Below are 17382 nucleotides of genomic sequence, written 5' to 3'. Positions count from 1 at the left end.
TGGTTAATGAAACCAGCTCATCTCATTAGCCGCACTTCACAATTATATTTATAGAGGTTAGCAAAGCTAAATATTTTTCTGTGTGGCTGGAGTGGCGTCATGAGAGCCCCTCTCTTATATAACCCATTTTTACTGCATGAATTGCGACACAGCTTTGGTCTTAGTACCCAAATCTTAGTATTTAAATGAAGAGGGATTGGATTTTCTGTTGCCCAAGTTGGTTCTAATGTGAAAATTGCGGGCTCTAGATTTAGACCAGAGCTCAAACATTTGTGGTTTGGGTTAAATTTTCCAAGCTGCAATTGGAAATTCTCATAAATATTGCTGCGTGCTTTTTGTTCTTTTCGGTTTTGTTTTGTTTCTAATCTTTGATCTCACTGGTAGAATTAGAAACCAAGAAGAATTGTTCCCAGACTGGAATCTTCATAGGCACAGCATAGAAATATTTTATTTTGAGAGAAAGAAGAACTTTTGAAAGAAATATCGGTGCAAGGAATTCACCTGGCTTTCCCATTCGCTGCATCTGTCCCAGGATGATGCAAGGTGTTTCCTGTTAACTACCTTCATGGACATCTGAACAAAGGGACTTTTTTTTTTAATATACATGTAATCCGACTCTTAGTTATCAAAGAGAAGCCCAAATAGTAAAAAGAAGGAACTAGTGTTACCTTGTGAATATCTGATCTTTTAGACCCTAACTTGCATGCAAGGTTGGTGTTCTCTTTAGCAATCCCCCTGAAGTATTATCAAAGTGTGATCCTGCTGTTATGTGCCCGAGCGTGTGTTTGTCTCATCTTGTGCATACCTTGTGTAGCAGATACCATGTGAGAATACGTTCACCTCCGGCAAAATAATTGTGAAAGAAGTTTGCTGTGGGGTCATCATGGATCTCAAGAAGATACCACAAGCATTTATGAGGCCCCGTGCTGTGGTAGCACACCCATTAGGACCGCCTGCCTTCTTACCTATCGACTCCCAAAGCATATGCCCCGCTTCAGGTGTCTAAGTAGTTCTGTAAACCCCATGGAAATATCTGTGCCAACAAACAGCAAGGGATACCTGCATGCTTATTGTGCCTTTTGCAGAACAAGGGCCCCACTGACGTGTTGTGAGTGCGTTCCTCCCATGGAAGATGATGCTGAACACCAAACCTGGCGTGGGCCACTGCAGACACCTTAGTGTAACTTTCCTGTTAGCAGCCAGCAAACATCCTGGCTTTTTTCTTCCTCTTTCTAATTTGCAAAACCATCTGTGGTTTCCCTGCTAGAAGCTTTCACAGGCTGTCTAGCTTTTCTAGAAATGCTCTTCTTTCTCTTTAAAATGAGTTACTGTGTATTAATGCTCTTTTTCTGTTTTCTGTACAGTTTTACATTGTACTAGCCATGATTGGAACAGCTTCTAGTATTAAGTGATGTGACTGATATTTGTTGTACTGTTTGTTTTCCTTACCTTCTTCCCATGGGAGCACATATTTATTGAAACACCTTGTTTTGTTAGGGATTTTTTGTTTTGCTTGACTTTTTTCATTGATCCCTTTTTAAACTTTGTTTTATAGCCTCATTGTTTTATATTAAGATTGGAAAAAGCAGGTTATAAGATGCTTCATTTTTAGAAGGCCTTGCAAATGGAGAGCTGCCACTGGTGATTCTAGAAATGAATGTGCAATAACAGCAACAAAAATTGTATGGTTAATTTTTCCCACATCACGTTCTGTGCTCATCCAGGCTGTGCCATTTGAACTGATACAGTGTTTCAGGAGTTTGCCAGGAAAATAAATATATTATGTGTTGAAATGACTAAAGTGCAAAACCTCAAGCAATGCAAGTGAAGGTACCTCTTGTATTATCGGCAGAACTACATGGGGTTGGAACAGCTGAAGATTTTTAAGCACCTTTTAGTGGAAATGGTTCTTTGTGTTCTGAAATAAAAAAGTATCTTATAAAGCAACATGAAAGTCAGTGAAGTTTTCTCTTAAACTCTCCCATCCCAAGTCCATAATAAATGCAGTCCTTGCATTTGTTGCATGTTCAGTGTTGCTTTATGCCCCTTGGTGGCTTAATTTTGCGTACTTGCTTTATAAAATGTCTTCCCATTTGTTATTTCCTGCTCTTCTGTTCTCTGTGGAGCCTGAAGGAGGCTGGCTCTGTCAGTCATGTTATTTCACTCAAGAAAGAATCTATTTTGATAGACCATGAAGAGATGGGGACTTAATTAGAATAACTTTGACTAAAGAGATTACTTGTATGCAACAATATTTTATTTCCTGTTTTATATCCTTCATAGTCAAGGAAAACTGTTTTTCCAGAGTAGTGTTGGGTTAGGAGCTGAGACAGTTGTATGTACAAACACAGTTTGATACCCTGTTATTACTTTTATTTTAATGCAGGGAACAGCCATTGCAACTCATTTCACCTATAATATAACCACATCCATGACAACTGTTGCAGCTTTGAAACAGTGTCACCCTGGGCTAGTGCATTTTTGGAGTAAATTAATTTAGATTGGACAGAAGGGATTTAGATATCTCACTGCTTTTCACGTATCCTGAAGCCCAGGAATAATGGTTTGCCATTTCATTTTGAATCTCTGGCCTGAGGCAAATTTTGCTCCTATCACATTTAAATGGAGACTCGGGGGTCCAAAGGCTAATTTCAGTAGAATCGGAGCCCTTTGCAGTTGTGGCAGTCCTTCCAAATTCCCATTTTAAAAGGAGCAAACAGATACAGATGTCCGGCAAACTGATTTAACCCAGATGACCGAAATGATTCATCACCAAGTAGATTTACTCCTGTAAATGCCTCTCTCAAGTCGTGAATTGCCTTTCAAGAAATGCCTTTTCCTTTCTCTCCCCCTTGCCTCCCAGGAGCAGTTCGGAGAGGAGGAAGGAGAAGTCGAGAGACGCCGCAAGATGCCGACGAAGCAAAGAGACCGAAGTGTTTTACGAGCTGGCCCACGAGCTGCCCCTGCCCCACAACATCAGCTCGCATCTGGACAAGGCCTCCATCATGCGCCTGGCCATCAGCTTCTTACGCACGCACAAGCTCTTGTCTTCCGGTAAGGTCTGGCTGGAAGCTGTCCTTGATGCTGGCTGGCATCAGCACGGTAAAGGCTGTGCGTGGTTTTCTCTGAGCACAGGGTCCCAAAGTCAAAACAGGGCACAACTGTTGCCATTGTGGGAATACAACTAGATACCAAGCTGCAGGGTTTTTTCATCAGCCCATGTGTGTTTTAATCAGGATAGGAGAAAACTTCGAGTGTTTCTAGTCACGTAACATCTTCCTTTATCAAAATAACAACTGATGCAATTTTACCTATCTCAAAAGATTCTGAAAACTCTCGAATACGGTTCGTTAAGCTCAGTTATAAGATTTTAAGCGTTCAAGAGCTTAATCAGAATTCAGATGCACATCTTAGGCTTCCCTGCTGAAACAAGAAAATCTTAATTTGGCTGGGAAACATGTTTGTTCAAGTGCCTTTAAAAGGCAGCTCGGAAGTTCTGAACGTCCAATACTTTGTTTGAAAGGACTAATTGTCCTATACACCAATAATAGGTAGCAGATAGGTTGTCCAAGGCATGGTAGACTCAGAAAACCAAAGCAAACAACTTTTAAATACTTGACACGGATGGATTCTGTTTAATTAGAATCTTGCTCATTTTGGACTAGTATGAAATGTGAACCAGCATCATTTTCATAGGCCGTGAAAACTGATAAAAATCACAAAATATTCTTATTTTACAACCGTGTTTAAGCAATCACTTTGGAAATCTATGGTTTGAGTAGTGTACAGGATTAATGAAAATAACTGATGATTATGGGAGAAATTTCACATGGTGACTTCTAAGTGTCAAGAGTATGTTAACAAAACAGTGCCTGAATTATTTRTGAAAGGTAAAGCCAAGATACTGTCTTTTCCCACATTAATGGCAAAACTCCCAAAACACGATTTCATTTCCTTTCTTTAGAAAAGTTGAGTCATACTGTAACAACTGCTTTAATAAATGCTATTAGGAAGTATCTCATTTTGTGGAGGAGTATGCTGTTGGTTAGTTGTTGGTTAGTCTGAAATATGACAGATGAATTTCTGCTCCTGTGTGCAGTAGATTTTGTAGCTTTTTTGGGCTGTGCTAAGACTATTGCATAAAATATGAGCATTTTAATCTTAGCTTATGGAATCTGATTTCTTTAACAATTACTTCTGTAAAAAGAAAAGGTTATTTGCTGAACAGTGTTTGCAAGTCATCTCTGTTTTCCTAATACAATTAATACTTGGGGAAGCTAACATAAAACAGGTAAATATTCTTAAAAATGCCATATACCAAGCCAATTTGTTAGTTGTTTTCTCATTTGAAAAGCTGAAGCTGTGTTTTTGTATTTATATGACATGAGCCAGGGCTGTCAAAGAATAGGAAAATAAAACTTCTGAGTGACTGTAACAGATGATGTTATAATGTGTGTGTGTCTGGAAAGCTGAAATGAAATAGCTTAACATGCGCACACACACATATATATGTATTTGTATACACATGCACACACACACATATATATTTATATATGATTTTTCTGTGGTGGTGCTTGAAAAAGAATGTGATTCATGCAGCTGATTTACATTTCTTGAAGTACTACATACTTGAAGTACCACCATAACCCAATAGCTAAAAAGGAATCCAGAAATGAAACATTACAGTTGTGATAATCTGTGTTTTAATATTCCAAGCTTCACCTATGACAGCTATTTGCTTAACTGTAAATCTAGCAGCAAATCTGATCCCCCTTCCCCAGGTTAAATATCGATTTGGATTAAGTCCTTTCCTTAAAATTGGTGTTATTAGTCAAATGCAAATTGGTCCACAGCTGTATCTTTAGACACCTGAGATGTAGATCAGGGTTTTATAATCTTTAATGTTTCCATTTTGAGGAATTGATCTTAAGACACTTTAAAAGGGAACTCTTTGGGAAAAGTTGGGTCTTATTTTCTGGAATTGAGAATAGGCTGAAATGATTGAACCCAGGCCAAAAGACCTTAGCCACTAATTATGTTCTTCTGGATATAGCTAACATTTAATTGGCCAAGTTAAACAAGAAGGCTAAAAGTTAATTTAGTCCTGAATATTTGAAAGATAATTTTTAAGGTTTAGAATAAAGAGGCATTATTAGAGATAGAACTTTTATTGTCATTGTCAGAATATCACCTTCAGGGTATTACTTGTTCCTCATTGTGACTGCACTGCAGTTTACACTTCCTAAGATGCACGTATGTATCATTGTAGTCTAGGGAAAGTAAATGCATATTAATTGAGAAACCCCTTCTTGCTCTCTGAGGTTGTAAAATTGAACCTAGGCATTTCTAAGCAGGCTTCTTGCTGGTGAGCTTTGCTGAAAAAATATGGCCATTCCGAACAGAAAAACTGGTTAATAACATTGTCCTACAGTGGTTGCATAATATAGGTAGGGTGTTGTTCTTCTGATCAATTCATGTGAAAGCAGACTAAGAACAGATTTTAAATCTTTAGTCCTGGGCTGCACTAGCTTCTGAATCATGTTGGTCTTGACCAGAATGCCAGCTTTCACCAGAAGACTGTCCAATTTAATTCAAAGCCGTAGCTTTCAGTACAGTCTTCGGCTCGCGCAGAAAGACGATTGCTGCTTGTTGCAAGCATTTTGAGAAGAGTACGGGGCAAAACAGGAAGTGGGATTGTGTGGTGCTTGTCCATGCGCTGCCCGTTTCAGAGCCTGGAGTTGGCTGTTAATTTCTGTAGCATGCGAGGAGCCCCTGCCCGTGAACGCAGGGGGTGTTGGGTTGTCCCTGGCAGGTGAACATGGAAATGGGGAGGGGAAGAACCGCAGCATAGACGCAAGATGAACGACTGCCTCGGCCCACAGACCCCCTCTTGGCTTTATGTTGTCTTCATGGAGACGGTTTTGATTATTTGGGCTAGATGCTTAGTATAAACGGGACTTAAGTGGTAGTATTTCCTCTGTAATCTCTTAGAACATTAAAATAACATTTACTGCGTTTATATATACAATGTCAATAAAATAAGCTTGCAGTCCACCTTGAAAAATTCAAAAGATAGTTGAGAAAAAAAGTACTGCTTGATTAGCATTTTCAGTATTTATTATTTATTTTATCAAAAACTACTGGTACACCAGATTTTATGTTATGTTACAGTTGTGGGCATGATTCTCAAATGGGGACAGACCTCCTCATTTCACAGCAATTTTGCTGGGAACAGAGAGAGCAAGGGCTTTCCAGGACTGTATCCTCATCTTCCTGCAGCCTCCTGCTCCTTATTTTAGAGATGGCCTTAGGCGACTTGCCAGCCCTCAGGCAGTTGGCATCAAGTGTCTAAGGCTCCTTCTTCTTATTCCCTGATGTGGAGTAGGACTTTTCATTTGCACCTATCAGACTGTTTTACTAGCTATGCCTATATAATGATGCTTTACCTCTTGGGAAGCTGGGGTCTAGAGAAGCGTGTGGCCACGGTCTCCAGCCGATGCCTGGCAGGGCCCTCAAATCAGAGCCTCCGTGGAGCGCTGCCCCGGTACCTGCTTCTGCTCATCCCGGCTCGGCGATGCAAGAGCGCAGTTCTCCTGCAGGCACTGGCGGGTCTGAGCTTGGCCCTTGTCTCCTACCACAATAGGAAATAGCTGGTTGTATATCTTAGAGTTCAAAAGGGTAAAAAATGCCAGATTTTGCTTTATAAAAGTTGCTTCTTTACTTAGTAACACATTTCCCTTTGATTTTCACAGTAGGCAATTCTGTGTGGGAATGTTGGAGAGGAAGCCTTTAACATTTAGAAATGCAGGCTGTTAGTCTGACAGCCTGATTGAGATTAGTATCACAGGAAGCAAACTGAAACAATAGCTTTATAATACTGTTTCCATGTTGTGCACAGAACAGTACACAGTATAATTGGAATGTTGGTCGAAATATCATTTAATTATGATCGTCTTAAATATTTTTCAAGATGTCTTCTAATTCTATTGGCATAATACATTTTGCCATCGTTGCGTTAAAAGGGTTGGGATAAATTTAGAATAGATCTTTGTTCCTTTCAAGTAAAGGTTCTGATCCCACATAAAGTCACTACTGGAAATCACCATCTGATGCTTACCAGTAGTGGAGCTTCTGGAGTTAGGGTCTTATGGTCTTTAGTATAGTCAGAAAATTTGATATCAGTACATGTCTCCTTTTATTCTATACTATAGCTTGTACATGAGTAAATTCTCCTAATGCTTTTTTGGGTTAATGGATGGTAAAAAAAACCAAACAAACAAACAAAAAACCCCCCACTTTTTTGTTAAAGGGTAGCTGTCTTGGTTAGCATGATAGTTGCTTGACAATTGCCTCAGACAATCTGCTATTGTTTGAATACTGGGAAGAGCAGAGTCCACTCTAAGAAGCCGGTATCATTAATATGTGGTGCCCGTAATGTAAGTGGTTATTCTGACCACACTTGAGAGAGAGGCATTACTGGAAGCAGAGCTCTTTGGTATCCATGAGTTTCTGTGTGTGTCAGGACTGGGGACATTTTAGTTAGACTAATCAGGCAAACACATTTTTTCGAGCTTTCTTTAATCCCATGCATGTCACCCAGGGGTCTTTTCTGTGCAGGGGACCAGTAAAGGAAGCTGGCTGGGAGTTGTTCCTGTGCAGGGAGAGAGCAGAAGAAGCGGGGAGGGAGCAGGGAAGCAGACGGGAAGCTGTTTCAGAGAAGGGAGGCCACAAGGAAGCCAGTGTGAAGTTGTTTCAAGGGAGGGAGACAACAGAGCCGGAAAGCCAGCAGGGAGCAGAGGGGAAAAAATAGCTTTACTCTATGCTTTTAAGGGAGAGCATACTATAGGGAGAAGTGGTGTGGGCATTGTTTTGAATGTCTGGACAAGCCGCAGCTAATCTCAGGCCATTGTGGCATAAAACAGTGCTTTAAAAATAGCTTGTCTGCTTGTTTGCTTTTATTGAATTGGAAAAATAGTCCTGTGCCAACCGTGCCGCTAGGAGTGAGAGTGGGTCTATGTACGGAGCGCATCAGCTGCTTAGAGTACCCTCTCTTGTCTAGAAAAGTGCGTCACAATGTTGCATTTGGTGGGGAAAAAAAGCCTGATCTGCCGGGATGCTGTGTGCCCCTGAGAGCCCCCGTTCAAAACCGATTGCAACAGGAATCGAAGCACCTTTTTAGGAGCAGCGCCTATGTGATCTGGCTAGATACGAACTCTGTAATAAAACTGCAAAGCACCAGTAACATAAGTGTTTTCCTTATAAAAGTTGTTTGTGCACTTAGAGATAAGAGCCCTTCAGGAAGCTTCCAGCTGAGGAGTAGCTTTTTTTTGATATATCTAAATTGATAAGTTTTTATTGAACACATTGAAAATATCCCCTTGAACAGGATGTACTGTCCTGTCAAGACCAAAATAAAACCCACTTGCTTTCCTTTGATGCAAAACAAGAAATTGGGAAGAGACAAGCCTGTCTCAAAGCGACTTTTTCTCTGCTGCAGGATAGAGCTGCTGCTGGATCTTCCCTAGCTTCTGCTAACCATCATCATGAGGTTTGACAGCCCTCATCAGGAATGGCAGCTAGCAAGAGGACAGTGAAAGCTTTGTATCTATTGCGCATAATAGCCAAGAAACTTTTTGGGGTGTCTTCAGGATTCAGGATAAGACACAAAGGCTTGAAGGTTACGTGGAGGGGATGGTGTGAGCTCTAGTAGGCACTCCAGGTATCACTGCTGTTTCTCTGAATTTACACAAAGGCACCTCTGAGCCAGATCAAAGGTGCTGAAATGAATATAGGCTGTTTGCTAGGAGGTTGTTTATACCTGAGCAGTTATTTCTTGCAAGGAGAGCCTGATTTTTGAGCTTTCAGATTTGTTCCAAGAGGCTGGACTGAAGGAAATGAGCAAGCATCTACGGAAAAAGTGTTCTTAAACTTGGGAACAGTGCACATCCTGACAGTGGGAATTAATCAAAGCTTGTTTACAAGAGCTATTTTTAGCATAAAAGGTTATCATAAACACTGCAATAAGCATTTGCCATAACAGTTCAAAGTTTCTTGTTGATTAATAATTCCTACTTTGGTGTTTGGAAAATTTTTCGAAACAGAACTGATTAGAAAAAGCGTAAGATAAAAAATGAATACAGACTGAGCAATACTGCCTTGGGGCAATAGGAACCACTGATGAGACATCAGACTGGGACTCAAGACACCATTGCTCTGGTCCTGATGCTGCTGTAGCTGTGACAGTCACCCCGGGGAGGTCACTTCAACTTTTCTGTGCCCCTCTGACTTGATCTGATCTCCTGATCTAAGCTGGATAGGGATTCTCTCTCATTTACTGGCTTCCTAGTGCTATGTGAGAACAGTCTTGGCTGGGATCCATAAATGTAACTATAATATGAACAGTCATATTGTAATACTTCATTCTGCTGAATTATAGTTAAATAATTTATATATTTATGCTAATTTCTATTTAAATTGAAATATTTGCAGGCCAGTCTCCCTGCTATATTGCCACGGTGCCTGCACTGAAATACTGCCATTATTAAGGGAGAAATGAAAAAAGTTGCAGGAAAAACAAAAAACCTCATCATTATTTCAAAATTTGATTGGCAATTATTTTAAAATCAACAAAAGTCCTACCTAAAAATCAGTGCTATTTGATTCCATAGTTACCTCTCTGTGAGACTGGCAAAATTCTGGCTGGGGTACATTAGGTGCTACTACCTAGATAAAGTGACATCAAACCTTTGGGAAACTAAAGGTTAAATTCTGCCCCCACTTCCTCATCCTAACCTCTTACTTTCATTTGGTCCCAGCTTCCTCAAATGTTTTTCATTTGAAGTTGAATTTTCTTATATTAATGCTCCAGTCCGGCCCCAAAGTAAATTAATAAAGAATATTTAAAGCAAAATGAAAGAACACAGGGATTTCTGGGAGCAGCTGGCAGTAGCAATGGCTTTATTTGTTTTTCTTCTACCAAATAGATTAATTCTAAAGAAAACCAGATTTTTGCTAGTGGCAAAAACTGTATTGCTTCTGATGTACCAAGCTCCTTATGTGTGTATTCTCTGTGTATAAAGATATTAGCAGCTAGTGATTTTCCTAGGCGTAACTGCAGCCGTCCCAGGGATGTTATTGATATATATTAGTATGGTTATACAGCTAAGTTATCTGATACAGGGCCCAGCAGGGGCCCTGCAATAGCGTCCGGCGTATTTCTTTGCTGTAGACTTCCTTGCCGTCTTGCAGAGGATGGGAGCGTGCCCTGTTAAGCACCAGATGAAACCATGATGTGCCCTTGAGTGCATCTGCAAGCTCCTCGTGCCCGTTAAAGCTGGGGCTGCTGAGGGAAGCGAGGGGTGCAAAGGAGTTTATTAGCAGGGAAGCTGAAGGATGAGGTGGGGGGCACGCAGCAGCACAAACCCTCCGCCCTCCCTCTTCCCAGTCCACATCACAGGTGCCTCCAGCTGGACTAAGGTAACTTTAATAAAAATGTTAAACTCCCATCCAACAAATCCCCATAACCACATGCTTTAAAGCTGACTCTGTATTAAAGTGCTTGGCTAAACTAGGACATTAAGGGTTTGAACCTGCAGCCCCAATGTGAGTGATCCTGAGCCCTCTGTGTGTGTTTGTATAAGTAATATAATTTATGTACATGGAAAAGCAAACTTAATCATCTGATAATACAAGTAAAGTGTTTGTCTTTCACTGTTGGAAGCATTTAAGAATACAAATGCTTTGAATAGTCTTCCTGCCTTTGAATGGTGATGTTTTGTTAATGCAAACTTAATGAGCTGGAAAAAAAAAATGGAAAGGAGGGTCTGGGGTTAGAGCTGAAAAGTCATTTTTTTCTCTGAACCCACACTTGGCTGATTGTCTTGGGCTACAGCCATGATCCCTGCTGAATAAACCATTTGTTTGCTTCCGGAAAAGTCAAAAAAAACCCTTGACATTCTTTACACAGCAGAAACAAGCTTGGGAGCAGATGGTCACTTAACTTTTTTTTTTTTTTTTTTTAAATGTCATTATGGTCAAAGTGCACACTATTCACATATATTATTGTGTATTTTTTGTATTTTAAATTCTAGCCCTGATGTAATTTCCTGAAGCCAGTCACTTTGTGCTAAGGAGGAATTGGCCCCCCTGCACGTCTAGTTTGACTCACAGCGCAGAGACGCTCAGCGATAAATGCCCAGCCTGTGCTGGTGATCCCCGGCAAGCCACTGCTCCTCCCTGCTCGCGAGAGCTGGTGCTGAGAAGCAGAGGAGGATTAGCTAAGTGCTCCCAGTGGCTCTGAGACTGCGTCTGTTGATTCCCTTCTTTGCGCCGGGGCGATGGGCTGCTGCCTGAGGGGCTCCGTGAGGAGCGGGAGGCAGAGGCAGCCGCATGCAGCTGCTGTCGTTTCTGTCACCGAGGGTCGTCCGCTCTGAACAGCGTCTGGGGCAGCTCTGCACTGCCAATGCTCATCTCTCTACGTTTGTTCCCAGTCCATCCTTAGGCACTAGCTGAGGCAGTTGTGGAAGATATAAAGGAAGGTATAATTGAACTTGTCCTTAAATCTTAACCGATTAATACTTTAAAGTGAAAACTGTATAGTTGGCTCAGCCTTTTCCCTACCAAAAAAACCCCCAAACCTAATATGTGTTTTACAAAGCAATACAAACAAATACAAAGTGATAGAACCAGAAGCAAATGAATTTATGCTTCTAGACTTCTTCCAAAATGAGCATTTCCGCAAGAAACATGAAGAAAAATGATGAATGTGTTGTTTCAGGGAGGAATAGAATAAAACTGAAATATTCCCTTGTGTGACTAGGACATGTACTAGAGAACAAAAACGGTATGCTGAAACTGCAACATTAAGCCCACAAAGCAAACCAAGTTCTCCAAGAAACTGAAAAGTTTCTCCCTGCTCCTGCAACTAAGGCTGATGCCAGTGAGACGGGAGCCTTCTGGGCAGCCAGGTGCAGTGCGGCTGCTCCTGCGCGCCTCTCCGAGGAGGGCTCCGAAGGCAGAGCCCTCGCCGCTTCCTCGCGGGCCACTCGGGCTGCCGCGGGCCACCCAGCGCCTGCTATCAGGACAGGGCTTACCCAGGGGCTTGTCGGTGGCTAGGGCCTTGGCAGTACAGGATTATTAGAGTTTGTTATCCATTATCCTGAAGCAAGGATTTTTTTTTTTTCCATTATCCAGCGCCTGCTCTGCCACTGCATAGGTTTGCAATGACTGAGCACAAATATGCAGGCTTACAGGTAAAATTGTACAGAGAAGCCTAACCTAGCTGGCTGAGGGGCACGGAACAGCTGTGATACCTGTAAACCATTCCCTAAGAAAACCCAGAAGGCTAGGAAGTTGCATGTAAAACATGGCAAGAAATTACTGGGTCCACTCCTACACAGTAACTTCTCTATACTAATCACCTGCAAATCATCTCCTGCAGGCTTCTTAGTCACAGAATTGAAACTTTTAACAACCTTAACATTTTGAAGAGAAGGCAAGAGGCAATTGCCTGCACAGAAAAGCCAAAAAACACAACAGGGAGATGATTAACCAAAAAACACAAATGCTTTCTTAAGTATATCAGTGTGGCTTTAGATTTCATCACAACAGTAGCCTGACTTCCCCAGGAAAGATAAGATGCGCTGGATTCATGAACCTTCCTCTACATGTACAAACATGTAGGATGCAAGTAGGATACGGAGTCTTTTCTCCTGGCTGGACAGGAGGTGGGTAGATAACCGAGCATGACGGAGTTCAGTGGAGTGGCATGTAAGGAGTTCAGAAGTCTGCAACTGAAAAAGCAGGTATCAGGGGAATGGATGTGTATTTTTCCTGGGAATTATTGAGATGTGTTAGATGAATGGGAAATTCCTCAAAAAGACAGCAAGGGAGTCATTTTTCTAATCTTTATACTGAAGGCATTGTTAACAGAGGTCTCCCTCATGAGTGGAGCAGTCGATTTAGGCACTCTTAATAGGAAAAGTATTTGAACTTCTTAGGAAACCTGAATTCATGTAAATGTCTTTTGTTAGGCCGTTTGCTAGGAATGCACAAATTTTGCTTACCTTCTATAATACTTGCTGCATTTTATGTATTTGTTGGGAGATATAAAGGATGCTTGAGGCCAAAAGAATATGCGCTAAGAATATGTGCCTCAGTGTCTGGTTATATATGTGTTAACACAGATTTGCATACTGAAAACACATCTTGCAGAAACACACATAATATAGGGTGAGTAAAGGGTTTATTACATATATTTATCAAAAGGTTTAGAAAAAAAACCTTCTGCTTTTCTAATAATAAGGATTTCCCTTTCACATACTGTGCAGGTTGGTTTCTTCTCAAGAACACTCCCACCAGAACAGTATTATGGAAAGGAAATTCTAACAGCAGAAAAGTATTTTGTTGTCTTTTTATTGGATGTGATTGTATTGAAAAAGGATAGCTAGGAAAGATGAAGATTTTAAACGCTTTTGTCCTTTTTTCAGTATGCGCTGACAATGAGAATGAACTAGAGGCAGACCAGCAGATGGACAACTTGTACCTGAAAGCTTTGGAGGGATTTATTGCCGTGGTGACACAGGATGGAGACATGATCTTCTTGTCAGAGAATGTCAACAAATACATGGGTCTAACCCAGGTAACTTGTTCCCTAACACTTTCCTGCCTTTGTAATACAATTCCCAGAAACTAGACATATGCCTAAATGCTGAAAAACAGTTGTGTGTCACTGAAAAAAAGGCTTGCCCTCCTCGATCCTGCTCTGGAGAACAGAATGGGCATTTTTATATTATTAAAGATAGCCAAAGTTTTCAGAGGATTTTGATCAGATGTCGCGTGCTGTTTTGCGCACCCTATTGAGTTGCCAATTGGATATGGTTGTGGAGTCAATGTAAACAGATTAATTAGAGGACACAGGACAAATTACTATTAAAGAAGATTGAGTTAAACCTAGTTATGATCCACTGCACACTGCAGTGGTCAAACTTAGCATGTTGTCCTACTTCCTCTCTCAAAAAGTTTGGAAATGATCCTTCAGCTGCTATCAGTACACTTAGTTCTACTGACCGGTTTGTTCTAAATAGGTAGTATTTAGAAACAGATAAATAAGCAACTGAAATTATCATCAAGAAATGAGGATTCCCAAGAAATTGTCTCAATGTACAATTTTATTTGTATTATATTATTTTATATATATTAGCAGTTGCTTTTTTTGGCTAAATATTGTTTTTATTTCTGAACAGGTGGAATTAACTGGACACAGCATTTTTGACTTCACTCACCCATGTGACCATGAAGAAATTCGAGAGAATCTGAGTCTGAAAAATGGTAATCTTGAAAATACAAAAGAGTCACTGTTTGCTTTTTAAATAACCAAATGAAGTAATTGGCTGACAGTAGAGATCTGTTAGTCATAGTAAAGAGAATTTTCATTCCTGGAGTAATCATTAACTGTTATTCAGTGCTTTGCAAATTTGTTTTGTTTTGCTTTGCCAAATATGCTTAAGTATGATACCATTAAGAACTGCTTGTTTAGTGTTTTCCTTTCATCAAGTTAACACAGGCATAATGTTTTCACTTGTAACTGTTTGCAAAGATTTATGTGCTTCAGGCTAAAACATAGGTTTAAATGCACAGTCCCATTTAAGTTCCACTTAAAGTTTTAGGTCTCAGATCTACAAACTGCACTTCATTGGTCCATGCATCTTTGATGGTCTCTGCAGATAAATTATCTGATAATTAGTCTATTATTACTTACGAATCTTTTGTGCTTATAAATAGAAGGAGTTAAGAAGCAAAAGTGAGAAGATTCATTTGTTCTTTTCCTTATCTAGGTCCAGGCTTTGGAAAGAAAAGCAAAGAGATGTCAACTGAGCGTGACTTCTTCATGAGGATGAAATGCACTGTTACCAACAGAGGCAGAACTGTTAACCTCAAATCTGCTACATGGAAGGTACCATATTTTAGCTATAAAAAGTGTTACTGATTTAAAAAGACATTTTGGCTTGTAGAAAAAGTATATTCTAAGTTTGTCTCTCATTCAAAAATCGTTATTTCAGGTTTTGCACTGCACTGGACAAGTTAAAGTATATAACACTTGCCCTCCTCATACTCTGTGTGGGTATAAAGAGCCTCTTCTCACCTGCCTTATAATAATGTGTGAGCCTATTCAGCATCCTTCAAACATCGATATCCCCCTGGACAGCAAGACCTTCCTGAGTCGCCATAGCATGGACATGAAATTTACTTACTGTGATGACAGGTAAACTCCACTGATTGTTCCTTTTCATGGATGTTTCTACCTTCCCGAACCAAACAAGCAGTCAGTCCTTTGAAACTTTCTTCCTGTGTGGGACCTGGTAAGGAAGGACTGGAAGAAAACACAATCTGTTATCAAGACAGATACTTAGTGGCTCACCTAACCCACCTCAAATCTTGGTTTAGGAAAAACGATACTCCTCCTGCTGTATTTTCTCCTCCTTCTGAGTGACGAGCTCAAGTTCACTGGCAGAAGATGAGAAAATTTAGAGTGATAAGCATCTTAGGTCTTAACAAACTGAGGAGTAAAGAGGATTTCTATTACATTTTTTAGAGAATGCCTCTAAGGACATGCCTTACAGACCTTAATCAAGGACAGTTTTATGGTTGGTTTGACCCAAGATAATATAATCCGTTAGCTGGAAAATACTTTATTCCAAGATTAGCTAAGAATTGCTAAGGAGTCCAGAGCATCTGCAGCTCTGCAAGAGTTATGATCTCCTGCTCAGTGAAAAACAACCTTTGCTGGTTATCTCTCTGCTTCTTTTAGTGATGACATGGCAGAGAAGGAAAGATATTGGGTCAGGTGAGAGGCCTGTGTCCTCCATTCCCTCATGCTTCCCTCTTGGGTGAAAAAATGGAGATCCCCCTGCATAATTTCCCCRGGGATCTCCATGGCGTTTCATACCATGTGTCTCTTCTCCCCGCCCAAGTGTTGTGGGACCCCTCTTCCCAGTGAGCGTGAGTGAACCAGAGATCCCTTCCCATGCAACTTCCTTCTGCCCTGTCTTTTCCAGAAAGTCTTGCCTGTCCTACCTTCTCCAAAGTTTATGAGATTTTCCCTGAAAGTGACATGAAGTTTTTGATGGTTCTGGCTAGTGACACTAGTCTCTGGGAATTCAGAGCTACTTGGAACTGCTGACACCTAAGGGGTTGCCAATGGGATTACACATATGCTTGAACCTTATGAAAAAAATGTCAGGACTGAGATCTTAGTTATTTTCTTGTTCTTTTGAGGATTTTTTTTTTAAACTTGTTCCAGGCAAGATTATTGTTTTAAATAATGTGATGAAGCAACTGTACAAACTGGCAGGTTTAGCAGCTGTGGATGAAAGCAAGATTACATGTGTGAAACTTGTGACTGACCTTCTGTCCTCTCTGAGAATTTAGCAGCAAATATGTGGTAACTAGAAATGCACTGTGAATTGCACCAGGCCGGTTCTGCTCAGATAAGTAGAAGGTAATTGTATGAAGGCATGTTAGCCATTCTTTAAAGAAAGCTGCTAGGATTCTCAGAAAATAAATACAATGACTGAGACGTAAGATACTGTCTCCAGGAAGGTACAGAAGCCTACCCTGTATGTATATGCATTCAGGGTAAAGAGGCACTCGTTTTCAAAAGCATTGCCCATAATGCACACTAGACCAATGTTTACGCGCACACACAGTTATGCATAGAAAAATTCATTGGATATAAATTCTGAAAATTTTCACTAATGGTGTATTTTGATGCAACTACAACAAAACACATCACATTTTCTTTTTAAATACTTTAAGATGAAAATATTGAGATATCAATAGGATTTTGCTACTGGGATAAAAATCCAACAATATAGTAGTGACTCATTATAAAAAGCAACATGCCCCATAATTACCATAAACTTACTCAGTGACAGGCTAGAGGAGAGTAAGAGGGGGTTTCACTATGTTACAGTATTTGCATGTCTCTGTCAGACTTTATAAACAATTATAAAGGAGAATTAGGGGGACCAATACTTTCCCATTAGAGATGCATATACTTGTTTTAAGAAGAATGAAGTCTTGTTTTAAATAGTGGGAGCTGATTTACAGGGAAAACTCTTCATATGGCAGTGTAATACAGCAGCTTCCTCTGGATGATTTAACCTGTAGGGAGTTTCAGCAATTTCTCTTTAAAACCAGGCAACAAAACAGCACATATTTTGCTAGATAGTTTTAGTTGGCTGTTTCATTTATGGTTTATTGAGATCATGATAAAGTGGTGAGATGCCAGCAAGGCCTGAGAAGGAGGCAAACGTTGGGCACCTCCCAGGTTCCCCTCAGCAGAGCTTGTGGCTCTCTGCTCTCGCCTAGAAGGATGCCGCT

At 40.5% G+C, this 17382-nt stretch overlaps 1 protein-coding gene and 1 long non-coding RNA gene across 2 annotated transcripts in view; both read left to right on the top strand.

Annotated features, from left to right (window-relative positions):
- EPAS1 (endothelial PAS domain protein 1) overlaps positions 1 to 17382 on the top strand; it is a 77389-nt gene that overhangs the window by 40631 nt on the left and 19376 nt on the right. The window contains exons 3-7 of the mRNA XM_026059498.1: positions 2864 to 3054; positions 13488 to 13639; positions 14244 to 14328; positions 14835 to 14953; positions 15060 to 15262. Coding sequence (XP_025915283.1) covers positions 2864 to 3054; positions 13488 to 13639; positions 14244 to 14328; positions 14835 to 14953; positions 15060 to 15262 — 750 coding nt within the window. The remainder of the gene's footprint in view (positions 1 to 2863; positions 3055 to 13487; positions 13640 to 14243; positions 14329 to 14834; positions 14954 to 15059; positions 15263 to 17382) is intronic.
- LOC112962917 lies at positions 8518 to 11922 on the top strand. Its single transcript, XR_003252454.1, has 3 exons — positions 8518 to 8719; positions 10229 to 10476; positions 11091 to 11922. It is a non-coding gene; the product is annotated as an uncharacterized LOC112962917 (long non-coding RNA).

The sequence above is a fragment of the Apteryx rowi genome, unplaced genomic scaffold, assembly GCF_003343035.1.
Source record: "Apteryx rowi isolate R43461 unplaced genomic scaffold, aptRow1 scaffold_158, whole genome shotgun sequence".
In the NCBI taxonomy this organism is placed as follows: domain Eukaryota; kingdom Metazoa; phylum Chordata; class Aves; order Apterygiformes; family Apterygidae; genus Apteryx; species Apteryx rowi.
Note: the sequence above shows the minus strand (reverse complement) of the source record. Positions and strands in the feature narration are given on the sequence as shown.